Genomic DNA, 16,066 nt, shown 5'->3' with positions numbered 1-16,066 from the left:
CCTTAAACTTGTATTCACTTATCTGTTTAGCTAATCGTAGTCTCAGAGGTGTAAGTACTTAGCCTAGATCCCACCTGCAAATCTGGTTACCTTTCAACTGACGTCATAGCGATTGATACGCACCGGGGCAATCGCAGCTGCAAAGATCGGAACTGTCCACTTGAAGAGGTACTAACCGAAAGGGAAGGTGTTACCATGCAGCGAACGACAGGTGTGAAAACCGCGACGGTAATTGGTGAGTATATAAAGTCTACCGGTAATTTGGTGTATGTTTAGCTTCTTTTTATCGAGCCTCAAGCATGTGATTAAAGGAAAGCTTTCCTTTACTACCACTGCTGTGATACCTGACCTATAAAGATAGAACGTAGCTCCCCAATGTAGAGTAAGTAGCAAAAGTGGTCAAGTTAAATAGAGTTATGATAATATCCATATGTTTAGTATTTTCATTTGCCAAATAAATGAGTGAATTGGCAGCCTAAATGAACTACTGATCTACTGGTTAAATCAACGCTGTTTCCACGTCACTTCAACCAAAAACATCTATGTGACGATGCTGATTGAATTTGCAAAAGTCATTTAAAAAATGTTTTTACCCAACTTTTAACCTAAATCCAATGAACTTGTGATTTTGTTAGTTTGTTGATTTTGCATTGAATTAACAACTCAACAAAATGTAAATCAAAACTGGACCTTGAACTGAGGTCTGTGCCCAGTGGGTAGTTTAAAGGGAAACATAAGGACTAACGTTTTGTATTCAATTTCAAGCAGTAGCCTACTTTGCAGTTTACTCAGTGTGAAATCCACTCATAAGAGAAGGATGGGGAAGGTGTTCTATCTACCAAAACATTGGAGAAGAGTTCAATTACTTTAAAGTTGTTGTATTCAAACTTTTTTTTGTAAATATCTTCCAGTAGTTCTTGTTTACCAGATGACCAGCATCAAGATTTCATCCAGATCCACGGGCTGTTTTGCCTTTATGGAGGCATGCATATCAGAGTCAGCTTTCTGTGAGAAATCCTCTCTCAGAAACATATGTCATCCTAAAGGTAAACATTTTTTTTGCTGCAAGAGATGTAATCTGTTTTATTTAATTACTGGGACGTAACCATATTGCCATTCTTTGAGTGCATAAAATACTATCAAGAGCCATGGAACATCAATTCAATTACAGTAGAGATAATGTTCGATTCCACCCCTGTGTGATATTGAGGAAACATAAAACTACTAAAGCAATAGCCTCAAGCCTATAGTCTTGTGTGGAAAATGGATTTCACACCTGCTATTGCCTAGAGCAGATGATGTTGTTGTCTCAACGAGAGGACAAATAGAACCTCAATGACTGTAATTCTGGGAGCTGTAGGCTACATTATTGTGGGAAATGGATTGGATATTTACATGTCTGTCTTTGGAGTCCCACAAAGCTACAACAAACCTGCCCTGAAATTCTTTGTGTTTATTCTGAGATAATCAAACAATTCATTTGGCCAATTACATGGTAGGGGGTAGCCCAGCCTTGAAAAAAACACCTGTTGAACAGAATACATATCAGTGCCAATGTGCATCTATTTAACTGCCTTTGAAAATCCTGTTTTTCTACCTCTTCTCCTTTGTGCTCGAATCCAGATGGAAGTTGCCAAATAAAAGTCTCAAAGGTCTGTAACATGACCATCCACTCCATTCTTGACCAATATCCTACAGTGAGAGGGTGTCTGTGTGCATGGGAGGAGCCCTGTACCTCTCTGGAACTACTCACTTCACAATGCTTCCCTGAGACAGGTGCACCCATTCTCTCATACATAGTACAGATGTAGGATCTTCATTTGTTTACCCTGTTGCCGAAGAACTTTCCTGCAATGCAGGAAATTAAAAACGTGTAGTCTATTTGAGGTTTAAAAAGGCTTCTTAAGTTGATTATTTCCACTTTAAAATTTCAGACTTAATTTCCCATAAGATACATTTATCAACCCCCAACAAAAAACTCCCTTAATTTTAATCCACATAATAATTAACATTTCCTGTTGCTGCTGGATTATTTTCCTGCTGTAGCAAACTGGCTCAAATGAACATCCTACATCTATCTGTACATGTAGTTTTTAGTTGTCCTATCAACATTAGTATTCTTAGTAAGGAATCAATTAAGAACAAAATGAAGCAAACCTAGTACAGTAAATGTAACTCTCCTTTGGTGATGCATACAGTTGACTGGTACTCCAAACTTTTGACTGGTACTGCACACACAAACACTTTAAGTCGGAAGTTTACATACACCTTAGCCAAATACATTTAAACTCAGTTTTTCATCATTTCTGACATTTAATCCTAGTAAAATTCCCTGCCTTAGGTCAGTTAGGATCACCACTTTATTTTAAGAATGTGAAATGTCAGAATAATAGAGACACTGATTCATTTCAGCTTTTATTTCTTAAATCAATTTCTCAGTGGGTCAGAAGTTTACATACACTCAATTAGTATTTGGTAGCATTGCCTTTAAATTGTTTAAATTGGGTCAAACGTTTCGGGTAGCCTTCCACAAGTTTCCCACAATAAATTGGGTGAATTTTGTCCCATTCCTCCTGACAGAGCTGGTGTAACTGAGTCAGGTTTGTAGGCCTCCTTGCTCACACACGCTTTTTCAGTTCTGCCCACAAATGTTCTATGGGATTGAGGTCAGGGATTTGTGATGGCCATTACTATAACTTGACTTTGTTGTCCTTAAGCCATTTTGCCACAACTTTGGAATTATGCTTTGGGTCATTGTCCATTTGGAAGACCCATTTGCGACCAAGCTTTAACTTCCTGACTGATGTCTTGAGATGTTACTTCAATATATCCACATAATTTTCCTACCTCATGAAGCCATCTATTTTGTGAAGTGCACCAGTCCCACCTGCAGCAAAGCACCCCCACAACATGATACTGCCACCCACGTTCTTCACGGTTGGGATGGTGTTCTTCGGCTTGCAAGCATCCCCCTTTTTACCCCGAACAGAACGATGGTCGTTATGGCCAAACAGTTCTATTTTTGTTTCATCAGACCAGAGGACATTTCTTCAGAAAGTATGATCTTTGTCCCCATGTGCAGTTGCAACCCGTCGTCTGGCTTTTTTTGACAGTTTTGGAGCAGTGGCTTCTTCCTTGCTGACATCATTTTCTGGAATTTTCCAAGCTGTGTAAAGGCACAGTCAACTTAGTGTATATAAACTTCTGACCCACTGGAATTGTGATACAGTGAATTATAAGTTAAATAATCTGTCTGTAAGCAATTGTTGGAAAAATTACTTGTGTCATGCACAAAGTAGATGTTCTAACTGACTTGTGGTTGAAAAACAAGTTTTAATGACTTCAACCTAAGTGTATGTAAACTTCCGACTTCAACTGTACATTACATGTCCTTTTTGCATTGCAATGCATCTGTATTTGTAGATGGTCAAGCCCTGAGCAGCTCTGTTAGACCCCGCTGGAATCCTATGAAGGAACAACCAACCAGAGATAGCTGTCTCTCTGCTCTTCATAGTTGCCAGAAGTCCCACCACTGTGCATTAGTGTATAAGAAGTTGAAGGACTCATGCCAGAAAGGAAAAAAACAGTGCAACTCTCCAAGCTCTCAGCGCCACTGTCTGTCATTGTGGATGGAACTCCAGAGCACCTCTCTGTCTAATTGTACATGCGCCCTGAGCAGAAGAAAGTGCCAAGGGATATGGAGTGTCGTGAACAACAACTCCTGCATTCAGAATGCACTGGAGGCATTGGCTTCAACGGGTCTACATGATTTAAAGGACAGGTCAAATACAAGAAAGAAGTTAACTGGTAAGACTCATTTTATCTCCTGTAATTTACAGGGTATTTATCAACTTTTATTTACTTTTAAAATGGACATAGGTACAGTACCAGTCAAAAGTTTGACATATCTACTCATTCAAGGGTTTTTCTTTAGTATTTTCTACATTGTAGAATAATAGTGAAGACATCAAAAAAATATGACATAACACATATGGAATCATGTAGTAACCAAAAAAGTGCTAAACAAATCAAAATATATTTGAGATTCTTCAAAGTAGCCACCCTTTGCCTTGATTACCGCTTTGCACACTCTAGGCATTCTCTCAACCAGTTTCATGTTTAATGCTTTTCCAACAGTCTTGAAGGAGTTCCCACATTTGCTGAGCACTCGTTGGCTGCTTTTCCTTCACTCTGCAATCCAACTCATCCCAAACCATCTCAATTGGGTTGAGATCAGGCGATTGTGGAAGCCACCTTATGCAGCACTCCATCACTCTCCTTCTTGGTCAAATTGCCCTTACACAGCCTGGAGGTGTGTTGGGTCATTGTCCTGTTGAAAACAAATGATTGTCCCAATAAGCGCAAACCAGATGGGATGGCGTATCGCGGCAGAAAGAAGTGATTGCCATGCTGGTTAAGTGTGCCTTGAATTCTAAATAAATCACTGACAGTGTCACCAGCAAAGCACTCCCACACTATCACATCTCCTCCTCCATGCTTCATGGGGGGAACTACACATGCGGAGATCATCCGTTCACTTACTCTGCACACTGGGGTTGGAACCAAAAATCTCAAATTGTCCATTGCTCATCTTTTTCTTGGCCCAAGCAAGTCTCTTATTCTTATTGGTGTCCTTTAGTAGTGGTTTCTTTGCAGCAATTTGACCATGAAGGCTTGATTCACACAGTCTCCTCTGAACAGTTGATGTTGACATGTGTCTGTGAAGCATTTATTTGGGCTGCAATCTGAGGTGCAGTTACCTCTAATGAACTTATCTTCTGCAGCAGAGGTAACTCTGGGTCTTCCTTTCCTGTGGCGGGCTTCACGAGAGTCAGTTTCATCATAGCGCTTGATCGTTTTTGCGACTGCACTTGAAGAAACTTTCAAAGTTCTTGAAAGTTGACTGACCTTCATGTCTTAAAGTAATGATGGACTGTCGTTTCGCTTTGCTTATTTGAGCTGTTCTTGCCAAAATATGGACTTGGTATTTTACCAAATAGAGCTATCTTCTGTATACCAACCCTACCATGTCACAACACAACTGATGTTTTCACCATTAACTGATGTCTTCACTATTATTCTACTATGTAGAAAATAGTACAAATAAAGAAAAACCCTGGAATGTGAGTCCAAACTTTTGACTGGTACTGTATAAGTGTCTGGATTTATATTGTTTTTTAATCTTTGTCCCACCCACATAGCACAATTAAAAACATGAGCTGGCGCACACCCAGAAAAATGTGTTTGTATGGAGGTCCTGACTAACGGCGAATAAACTATAAACTCTCAAAATAAAGTCTCACACTCCATATATAAACTAGCAGTAATGTATTGGGTATTTACCAACGTTTCAGCATCACTGTGCCTTCTTCAGAGTAATGGCATGAATACTTGCACCAGGTTATGTAGTCAAACAGTGCAATTAGTGCAACCAATGACAATAGTGAGGGGTGTGTCATAGTGATTAAGTTAATTAGAATGAACTACTGAAACTGTTCAAAAACAATATATTATGGCATATTAAATATATTAGGCTATTGTTCTCATATAGAAACATCATTAAATATTTTACATAATGTTAGCATCAACATAAATGATTGTTTAATTCAATTTCACATATTTAATTGTTTCATATTTCATTTCATATTTGTTACATGTAATCTTTTGGTTGAACCATAATGAATGATAAGCATCATCAACAGGGGGAACATATTAGGTTACGCTAATAAGCCGTAGAAAGAATATATACATTTATAAGACTTGTTCATACAATAATTAATTGTTCATAAGAAGGGCCTGAGATCAAAGTCAATATTCAGACCACTAGGGGTCAATATTTTAGATAGGATATCTGGTAAGCCTCCCTTTGTAGTAGTAGAATCTCAATGTTACTACCTCTCCTTGGTAGAGCAACATGCTCAATGCCTGTGTATTTGAGGGAGGAGATTGGATGGTTAGCTTCAACAAAGTGAGCTGCTACTGGATAGTCATTGTTCTTACACCTGATTGAGTTGCGGTGTTCAGCTATGCGTTGTTTTAATTGTCTTTTCGTTTGTCCTACGTAGGCTTTTCCACATGAACAGGTGATGAGATAGATTACTCCCTTGGTCTTGCATGAGATGATACCCCTAACAGGGATTTTTCAACCTGTATGTGGGTGTCTGAAGAAGGATGTTTTTATAGTGCTATTACACTGTGCGCATGGAATGGGTGTCAAGAGTATCTGAGTGGGCTCAGGGGGTATGTCAGATCTCACCAAACTATCTCCAATATTGCGACCACACTTATAGACCACCATTGGGGGTTCCTTGAAGAGGTGTGCGATTTTGTTTTTGTCTAATTGCAGAATATGCCCGTGCTTTTTCAGGATTGCGTTCATTTTCTCTGAACTCTTGGTGTACTTGGTGCAAAAGACGGTTGCGTTGTTTTTCTTCTTTGGTTGTTTTTAGTAATTCCTCTCTTGGTTTTTGAGATATTTTCATCATTGCAGCATCAAGAGTTTTGTCCTTGTAGCCTCTCATTTTGAATTTATCTGTCTTTTGTTTTTAGCATTGCTGTCAAAATCTGTCTGGTTGCCACAGATTAATTTAACCCTGCATAACTGGCTATATGGTAGACCATTCTTGATGGGAAGAGGATGCATACTATCCGCACATAGCAAGGTATTGTGGTCTGTGGGCGTTGTGTATAAGTCTGTGTGTAATGCATTATTCTCTTTGATGATCTAAGTCCATATAGCACAACAGAAGAAGAGTTCAACTGTGGATTGGAAAAGTAGCAGTCTGAAAGAATACGGTAATGAATGTTGTCCTCGTGTTCATACATTTAGAACACAGTTAGACGATTATAACTATTTATGTTACTGGAAATATTGTAGTTTGGGCTATAAACAGTATAATTGACTCCGGAACCTTATTTTTCAGTTCATGACATTGATGGGTCCTGTTTGCAACAGATGACAATCTGCCTCCATGATGATGTCTGCAACAGGCAGATGGTTCCTCTTGTGCAGACGTGTTTGGCAAAGCAATGCAACAGCACTCACTGTCAACAGGTCACTCAACAGCTCTACGCTGGTCTGCCATACAACATCGCAGAGATGTTCGTCCTCTGTGAATGTGACCCAGGCGATCCAGACTGTCTGAATATGAAGGAGGGTCTGCACAGTGGCACATGTGGAGAACATTTGGAGGAGGCCAGGACCCAAATCTGTCTGGAAATCTTTGACAACTGCCTGGGGGAGGCGCTCTGCAGGTTTGTATTGGACAATCGTGATACAACATTTCTATAAGTCTACAGGGGATTTTGCTGATGTTTTCATGTAGACATTGTAGTGCCTGCCTGGGTATTTTTGCTGTATGATTTATTATATAAATATAAATGAACAGGAACCGTTTAGAAGCTCTCCTATCAAACTGCTGGGATACTGAAGACACACCATGCAGTGATTTTGCTATGGATGAATGCACTAGTCTTCTGGATCCTGCTCTTATTCTTGGAGGAGATGCAAAGTGCAGAATGGCTTTGATTGCTACCATGGGAACAACACTTCAGCATCCCTGTACATGTGGTGGACTTCACAGCAAAGACCTATACAAGTGCAACATGATGCGTGAAGTACTTCACAACCGAACGCATTTTAGTGAGTGACGTCCACAGTCATTAACTACAACACTACTTATTGGATCATTTATACGGTGAAGTTTTTTCCCCAATGGATGTGTTTATTACATTTACATTTGACATTTTAGTCATTTAGCAGACACTCTTATGCAGAGCCACTCACATTAGTGTATTCATCTTAAGATAACTTCATTGTTGAGAGAAAATGTACTTAGTTATCAGCAAAGTCAGTGGGGGGAGTGGGGCAAATAGTTTGTGTTTCAGATTTTTTTTTTTAAGTGGCTGAAAACCTAACTGTTTTTAAAATGTATTTCAGTGTCACCAGTGAAGCAAGAAAGTACTCCTTATGTGCCACCTCCAATGAGTGAATCAGAATCAGGATATGAATGGTTGAGTGGTAATGTTTTAAGTTCTCCTTCAACTGTAATGCTAAATGTCACCACTGTAATGGTTGTTGTGTCTATTCAAAATGGTATTGAGACAGTCAAATCTATTGACATCCACCATGAGAGCTTCACATTAAAGTGTGTTTTGCTTTTTCAGATCAGCTGTTGAATGTTTTTGCATACATACTGCTTGTTGCAGTAGTACTGTTGGGAGTCATGATTGTTTTTCACATACGGTAAGTAAGTATACATTAATAATAGATGCAGGGTAGAATGTGTAAACAATACAATTGTTTGATATATTGCTTTTTTTCTCATAGGAAGCACAAAGGGAACAAAAAGCCTCAATTTCACCCTCCTGATAAAAATTGTGTTGTAATTTTCTGACCTTGACACTCAAACGCGTGTATCTGTGTATATATTATGCATATGATTATGGTACAGTATGCAATGGTATATGTCTGATAATGCAGAACCTGCATTTTCTGATCTAATTTAGATTTATTGGTATCTAACAGCTTTTTGAAAATACTATTTGATCAACATTTCCTTAGCTACTTATACTAATATGTCAAAACATGACTCTGTTTTAACATAATTTTGTGCAATTAAAACAAATGTACGGCCATAAGCAATTTCTGCCATCCTTGTTAGCTTGAGTGTCAGAACACAGCGGCGTGGTTTATGTGATAACTCCTGGAAAAAGCTGATAGCGCTCTAGTAACTGGTACACAACACAGTCAGTAAGGGACATTATACAACTGGTTATGTCAACAAGGCAATGATGGTCAAATATTGACTCATCCCTTTTAAGTGATTTTCTTTCTTGTCTCTATTGTCACTCCAATGCTGTAGAGCTGATTCAGCCTTCTTATAAGAAAAACATATCTATATATATTTCTACAGCCTTGTAACCATCCTGTTTCCCTAAGGGAGCAAAGACAACAAGATCTTTGTTGTATGTTAACATGTGCAATGTATTACCAGTAACCAACATGAGTTAATTATATTAGCAATATGCTAGCTGGCTATACAGAACGTGTTAGAGAATTGCATAATTAGGTTGATATATGATGGCTAACGTTGCTATGTAGCAGATGTTCATGTTTAAGGTCACATCTATGACCTGTCTCAAGTCTGATAAGATGCATTGCTTTGCCATGTCCCCCTTTTCTTGGAACCTCAACACCTTAATCCAGATGTCTACAAAATTGATGATGTGTTTATGACAATGGGAATTTTGTATTTTTTAACATTCATAAAATATATTGGTAATGTGTGTCAAAAAGATGATTGTGCGTTTAATCCTGTGATACTCTCCCAGTAAGATATTTAAAGGTTAACAACTGTTTGGATTTATCTCAAGTAAAATAATAATTTAAGTAATACAATATTGTCACAAGATAATAACAAAGCTAGGCCTTGATTTTTGGGAAAGGTTGGACTGAAGGGGCCAGTAGATGATTAGATAAATATTAGATATGCAGGCAGCACTGTAGGCAAACATTGAAAGCTTAGAATGTCATGTGTAATCTGAAACCTACAGTAATCTAGCTCTTTAACTGTAAACAATTTTGTTTAATCAACCTTTATTATCTTTATGTAGTAAACATGTTGGATTCACAGTGGTTTGCCAGAACACTTCAGTTTTTTTCTGTTTATATTTCCTCCAATCCAACTACAATATAAAAAGGGATACTATTATTTATGTTATCTTGGCTTTCTAACAAATCAGACTTACTCAACCACCCTTCTTTAAATAACTATATATTTAATGTATAATATAAATGTCGCTTCCTATTGCAAGAAAAAACCCATAGAATAACGTCACTACATATACATTGAATGTATTTCTTATTATTATGGAACTTTGTCACATAATACTTCACATTGAACTGCATTCATTACTATTGAAATGCAAATTAATAAAATAATTTACTTGTGTATATTGACATTTGGTAAGGCGTTTAAAAAGGAGTACCGTCTAGTGGAAGGGAGGTTAGACAACAAAGTTCATGATATTGTTTGGTGTTCTTAGAGATGTATGTTCAGAACGTCTACTTCAACACAAATAAATGGTTAAGAGGCTTCTCCAGGTAAAATACATTTGGCCCCTCTGACTATTGCACATACAATAGGTCAACATAAAGCTGCCGCCTACTGTGCTTTTAACTCTACAGAATAAAATGAATAGTCTCAACCATCTATATGGTTTCGAATGGGGTCATGCACTGGTGAGGATGAATTGTGTTGCTATTATTTGTTTTACTCTGCATCGTTGTGAAGGGCTCGTAAGCAAGCATTTCACTGTAAAGTCTATATCGGTTTTATTTGGCACCTGACAAATAACATTTGCTTTGAAGAGAGAAAAAACAAATCAATATTTTACATGTGGAGACAGGCAGACTTCCATGTAACTAGAGCAAAGGACTTGAAAATACGTTTTGAGGGAGACAAATACATTTCGAGGGAGACAATGATCGACACTCACTGGTTTAAAATCCAGCAGGACTCTCCTGCTGAGCTGGAAAATAATAGGAAGAGACCCCCACAGAAACACCATGAATAACTTTCACAACTTAGTGAGGAGTCATCTCTATCTTTCACCTCCTACCAGACAGACTATACGTGATAACTGGAAGAGGTTTTTTGGTTAAAAAAGTTCAGTTATTTCTTGAATTTAAGTAGGCCTTATCCAACAACGTTTTAATAAAGTGCCTCTGCTAAATGGCCATCAATTGTGGTTTAAAAAAAGTATGTATATTGCACTTTGTATAGAATCATGGGCTATCTATATGCAGCATCAACACGACAAAACACTGTGCTAAAGGGAAAGGTCTTTATCTTCTTCTTGTATCAATGCACAGATTAATCACGAGGACTTGCTTCTTGCTTGGGCTACCTTGGAGTTGGTCTTGCGATTTAAGGCTTTGCAGATGAAATCACCTGCCTCTATTACCTTGGAGAGATCGACTCCCTGGAATGAAAAAAACAAGGGATCAAAGAAGCAGGAATGGTACCCTGCCAGCAGGGGGAGCCATTGCAGAATAAACTGTTGTGAAAATAGAAACAGAAGGCCTACCAATACACATGACAGTTATGCAACAAAAAAAACTTGACTAATGTAAACAAGGCCGATCCTCTATCTGAAGCTTTCTCAAATTAATGAGAGTGAGCTGTATTTTCCCTAGCGATTACAAAGCTGTCTTAAAGTGCTGTTTTCAGGTTATGTGTGAGGCAACACTCACAGTTTTAATGCCCATGCCATGGAGCATATAGAGAACATCTTCTGTTGACACGTTACCAGAGGCTCCCTGGGCATATGGGCACCCGCCCAGACCTGCTACAGATGAGTCCACCGCACAAATCCCCATCTGAGGTATACACACACACACACACACACAGGAGAGACACTCAGCAACCACACGCACAGAGCAAGCAGATGGCAAAATCCCATGTAGAACAATGTCCCCTGTTCTCCTATATTGTATGTGTTGGTACAGCGTGCCCTGCCAGGGCTGTGGTGATGTTTTACAGACAGTTAGGATAACTGTGGTCTTCATTTCTCTGAGATGAGTGGGCGCAACAGCCTGGTGTCCCCCACAGTTCAGCTTTCTCATCCTCTTTGCCATACTAAACCAGTGGCACATCATTTGTTTTTGGTAATATCAGACTCTGTAAATGCAGAAAGTTCCATATTGTTTTACCATGTTTTCTGATCCTCATGGTAACGTGTGTTAAACTACACCACCTCTTGTGACCTCTTAGTCTCAAAATACACATTTCTGTTGACTTTTTACTCAATTGTTACTCACTTTTAACAAGACTGTTCTCCACATATATTTTCTTGGGTCTTTTGTCTATAACTCAAATACTTATAACCTTATACATTCATTGAATAATTATTATTCTACCTACAGTCCATTTGTAAATGGTTATTTAAAAAGGGGGGTGTTACTAAGCGCTGGGGTTGTTTAAATTCAGGGCAATAACTCAATTTCAATGACATCAAGACACCCTCTGCTGTCTTTGAGTATAATGTCTCAGTATTTTCCATGTCCTGAAAAAATAGGATGTATCCATATGTAGAAATAATTACATATAAAATGTACGTCTTGTTTTGTTTAATGTCTCTGAGTTCAAATTGGTTCATGCAATGTCCACAATAAAAGTAATTGTCAGAGAGAGTTCTACTTTCTGTGGGAAAATGCTTTTTACTGCCTACGACACCAACTGTCTGGCCTCCACATGAGAATGAATGATGCATTGTTGAGCTTATTGTTGGACCACGGTACCAAACAGCCAGAACATGTTGCTTAGCAAGAGATAGGCTCACTGATTTTTGGTTCTAACTAGTGTTGCAGGAAAGAAATGCCTTATCGTAGTTAAACATTCCCAAAACATCCACCTCATGTGATCTTGGGGAGAATAATCCACTTTATCATGATAAGAATGTTTTTATCTTTCATATGGAATGCAACATCACTGTATAAAGAATGCAGAAAAGCATAAAGATTTGTTGTTGTCCTTTGTTGTCCCTTCAGACTTTAAGCAAAGGAGACAGGAAGTACAGCTGAAAGTGACAGTTCAATTCCAAGTTATGAAGACCTCAAAAACACATGAACGCATAACCATTTGCCTTAAACCCACCTCGCTAATTTGTCTTCCATTAAACTTTAACCTTTCAGAAAAAAATCATGAGCTTGTTTCGTCCAAAATGTGGATGTCATAAAAACATCTTCAGTCCGCCAGACAAGTTTAATTATTCTTGTCGAATACATTTACGTTTCATTAAAGACAATATGAAGCATAGAGAAGTTTTCCCAGATGTTAACTCTCAAATCATGGGATATGCTGTTGTTGTTATGTTGGGTTTTAAACATGATTTATATGCTCCAACAGAGAACCTGAGTTTTACACAGTTTATCAACTGCCACATGTTAAAACCTTGTACACAGCTTCACTTACTTTCAGGATGGGGGGGAAATTACTATATAATATGCCTCTGAGGACCTCAGGCCTCAAAGCCATCAGGTTATTTACAATAGCCTTGGAACGTTTTGTCTTCATTGGGACAAATGATGAAATCAAGCAGGGCCGGTTCCATGCATAAGAGACATAAGCGGTAGCTTAGGGCCCCCAGCCATTAGGTGGCCCATGACCCCAAAAAACATTACTTTCTAGGAAATCAGTCGGGATCTCAACTTGAGAGGTAGAATAGTAGAATACACAAGGTGCAAGTTTGAAATCTGGTTATATATCAGCAGTTTTTTATCTTGTTATGTCAGTCACTGACAGTCATTAAATTAGCCATGTCAGCTAACAATTTTTAGATTGGTAAGTTTGTCTAGCCAGCTATCTAAACTTGTAGTAATCATGTCCGAATACCGACCAGGCATGCAGCGCACGTGCCCAGGGGCCCTAACCTCAAAGCGGCCCACGAAGAATTTGTTAGTCACTTTCACTCAGATCATTGGAATACAGTGCCTTTAGAAAGTATTCACACCCTACAACTTTTTTTTGTTGTGTTATAAACTGCATTTAAAATGGATTAAATAAAGATTTTGTGTCTCTGGCCTAATGCTCCATAATACACAATGCTCCATAATGTCAAAATGGAATTATGTTTTCATTTTTTTGTATAAGAAATGTATACAAAATGAAAAGCTGAAATGTCAGTAAAGGAAAGAGAGGTACGGTATTCAACCCCTTTGTTAATTCAAGCCTAAATAAATTCAGGAGTAAAACTCTGCTTAACAAGTCACATAATAAGTTGCATGAACTCCCTGCGTGCAATAGTAGTGTTTAACATGATTTGTGAATGACTCTCTCATCTCTGTACCCCACACACACAATTATCTGTAAGGTCTCTCATTTGAGCAGTGCATTTCAAACACAGATTCAACCATAAAGATTAAGGAGGTTTTCCAACGCCTCACGCCTAGAAGGGCACCTATTGGTAGATGGGCATACGTTTTTGAAAGAGCAGACATTGAATATCCCTTTGAGCATGTTGAAGTAATTAATTACACTTTGGATGGTGTATCAGTACACCCAGTCACTACAAAGATACAGACGTCCTTCCTGACTCAGTCGCCGGAGAGGAAGGAAACCGCTCAGTGACTTTAAAACAGTTACAGAGTTCAATGGCTGCGATTGGATGAGGATGGATCAACAACATTGTAGTTACTCCACAATTATAACCTAATTAAGAGTGAAAAGAAGGAAACCTGTACAAAATAAAAAATATTCAAAAAAATGCATCCTTTTTGCAATAAGGCAATGAAGTAAAACTGCAAAATATGGCTAATAAATAAATGGAAGGTCCTGAATACAAAGCTTTATGTACTTTCTGAAGAAACTGTAAGTCATGTTTGTAGAATGGCATTACATTTATTCTACATTTTTTAAAATGTCTTTCCGGCCCATGGCAAAATGTGTAAAATGGCAGAAAACTTGCTTTAAAACTGCAATATTTTCTCTACGCCCCATGGCAAAATGTGCATTGCAGGAAATATATTTTAAAAGTTCTTTCCGCCGTCAAGAGGGGAGCCACGAAAATGTTTTACCCGAGAGGTGGGACCCCAAAAGGCGTGGGCCGGCCCTGAAGCCAAGCGTCTACTTCTCAGAGGCATCGCAGATTAAGATATTCACAATGTTTTCCACGTATCTCAGCGACCGTCAGGAGAATATTAACGTTTTCCTGCTTCCCGTGGCAGAACCAGATGTCAGAGGATCACACGGTGATATAAAATGAACTCACTTATGACCCCGGTGTGGCACGGGGACACATCAGAATTAAACCATGAAGGACGTCTCTCCCTGGGGGACAGACCCAAGCAAACAATAATAATGGAAGTACGGTTTGCGCTTTAAACAATGGTCCTAATTGGTGCCTTTTCTTCGAGACAAGGGTCTATTTTATCCAGGGGCTGTCTGAGCAGCCTGTAATTGCTGTTTGTGTTGGCAAAGGCCTAGGGATCTACTCCGATGTGCACTGCGCACAAGATTCCCAGACCTTAGTTAACTCCAGGGCAGGATATTGTACTGGGCAGACTTTTTTGTTGTGTAAACACAGAGTTGTAATTTACAGTGCCAAACCTCTCGCATTCTGCCGCTAACTGCGAGAGGGTCAAAGGGTCTCCGGAGGACCATTTCCGAGTGGAACAAAATGCAAGAGCACAGCGATCCTTTTCAACAACACGTCTGACTCCTGTTGCTCTATGGGACGTAATATGCACAGAGACTGGTGGTCAGAAAGTCCAAATTGCCAGTGTTCAATTAGCCTCTCGTAGCCCAGAAACCAGATGTGGCCTGGCTGTTAAAGAGCTACATTCAGTGAGCAGTGGAGGTAAAAAAAACAATACATTCCTGGCTAAATACACTTTAGTTTACTCGGGCTGTTCACATGATATGGGATTACGGAAGGCGGCTAATATACTGTAAGTGAACAATTTGAGAGATTGCCACACTCTTGTCCAGTATTGTTTGTTTGAAGTGCGGCAGTGTGTCAGTTGGGGCAGAAAGGGTATATTCATTGAAGTGTTTGAGGCAGCAACGTTTCACCAACGCAGCCTTGACATTTCTCTACATAGAATGTGGAACTGAAGGAGATTGTATTCCATGGTAACTCACAAGGCTGACAAATGTCTAACCTGGGACAGCCCTTTCCAGCAATAAATAAACTGTCTTGTCATTGTAAAGCCACACCATCTTCCTTGATATTTGTAGGTAATAGGGAGGTAGACACAAAAACATACAGTATATGGATTAATCAGAAATTAAAAGAGGGAAATTTCTAACTTAAAGCATGAAAACCTGCTATTGTCTAGTCGGACCATGGCGCTCATTGGCCAAGTAGAGTCCTCACTCTTAAAGAAAGTAGCCTCAGTTACAGTGCAAACCACTCAAAGCATTTGACTACCATGTTTTGTACAGTAAGCTGAAGAAGTAAGTCATTGGTTGCACCAACTCTTGCGCCAATCTAACCTTTGTTGTTTGTATAGTTAACTTTGAGATGCATGGTTTTTAGTATATTAAACTATATTTTCCATCTT

General features: G+C 38.8%; 2 protein-coding genes across 2 annotated transcripts in view; one reads left to right on the top strand and one right to left on the bottom strand.

The window, feature by feature from the left end:
* Positions 1–928: 928 nt before the first annotated feature.
* Positions 929–7,650, top strand: LOC139377167 (GDNF family receptor alpha like). The gene is made up of 5 exons (XM_071120173.1): positions 929–1,007; positions 1,624–1,776; positions 6,730–6,795; positions 6,924–7,254; positions 7,389–7,650. The coding sequence occupies exons 1-5, from the start codon at positions 929–931 to the stop codon at positions 7,648–7,650; spliced, it is 891 nt and encodes a 296-aa protein (XP_070976274.1).
* A 2,562-nt stretch (positions 7,651–10,212) lies between these two features.
* The window catches only part of LOC139377166 (3-hydroxymethyl-3-methylglutaryl-CoA lyase like 1), a 29,481-nt gene continuing 23,627 nt past the window's right edge, over positions 10,213–16,066 (bottom strand). The window contains exons 8-9 of the mRNA XM_071120172.1: positions 11,258–11,383; positions 10,213–10,986 (exon numbers count right to left, since the gene is read on the bottom strand). Of these exons, the coding sequence (XP_070976273.1) occupies positions 10,882–10,986; positions 11,258–11,383 (231 nt within the window). The 3' untranslated portion in view covers positions 10,213–10,881. The remainder of the gene's footprint in view (positions 10,987–11,257; positions 11,384–16,066) is intronic.

This window comes from Oncorhynchus clarkii, chromosome 20 (assembly GCF_045791955.1).
Source record: "Oncorhynchus clarkii lewisi isolate Uvic-CL-2024 chromosome 20, UVic_Ocla_1.0, whole genome shotgun sequence".
Lineage (NCBI taxonomy): Eukaryota > Metazoa > Chordata > Actinopteri > Salmoniformes > Salmonidae > Oncorhynchus > Oncorhynchus clarkii.
The sequence above is the reverse complement of the archived record's forward strand: the minus strand, read 5'-3'. Positions and strand labels throughout refer to the sequence as shown.

Excerpts from the sequence above, each read along its gene's own strand:
- LOC139377167 (XM_071120173.1), top strand. The coding sequence starts at position 929 with ATGACCAGCATCAAGATTTCATCCAGATCCACGGGCTGTTTTGCCTTT. Across the intron at positions 6,796-6,923 it reads TAGCAGTCTGAAAGAATACG|TTCATGACATTGATGGGTCC; the intron begins GTAATGAATGTT and ends CTTATTTTTCAG. Across the intron at positions 7,255-7,388 it reads CTGGGGGAGGCGCTCTGCAG|GAACCGTTTAGAAGCTCTCC; the intron begins GTTTGTATTGGA and ends ATAAATGAACAG.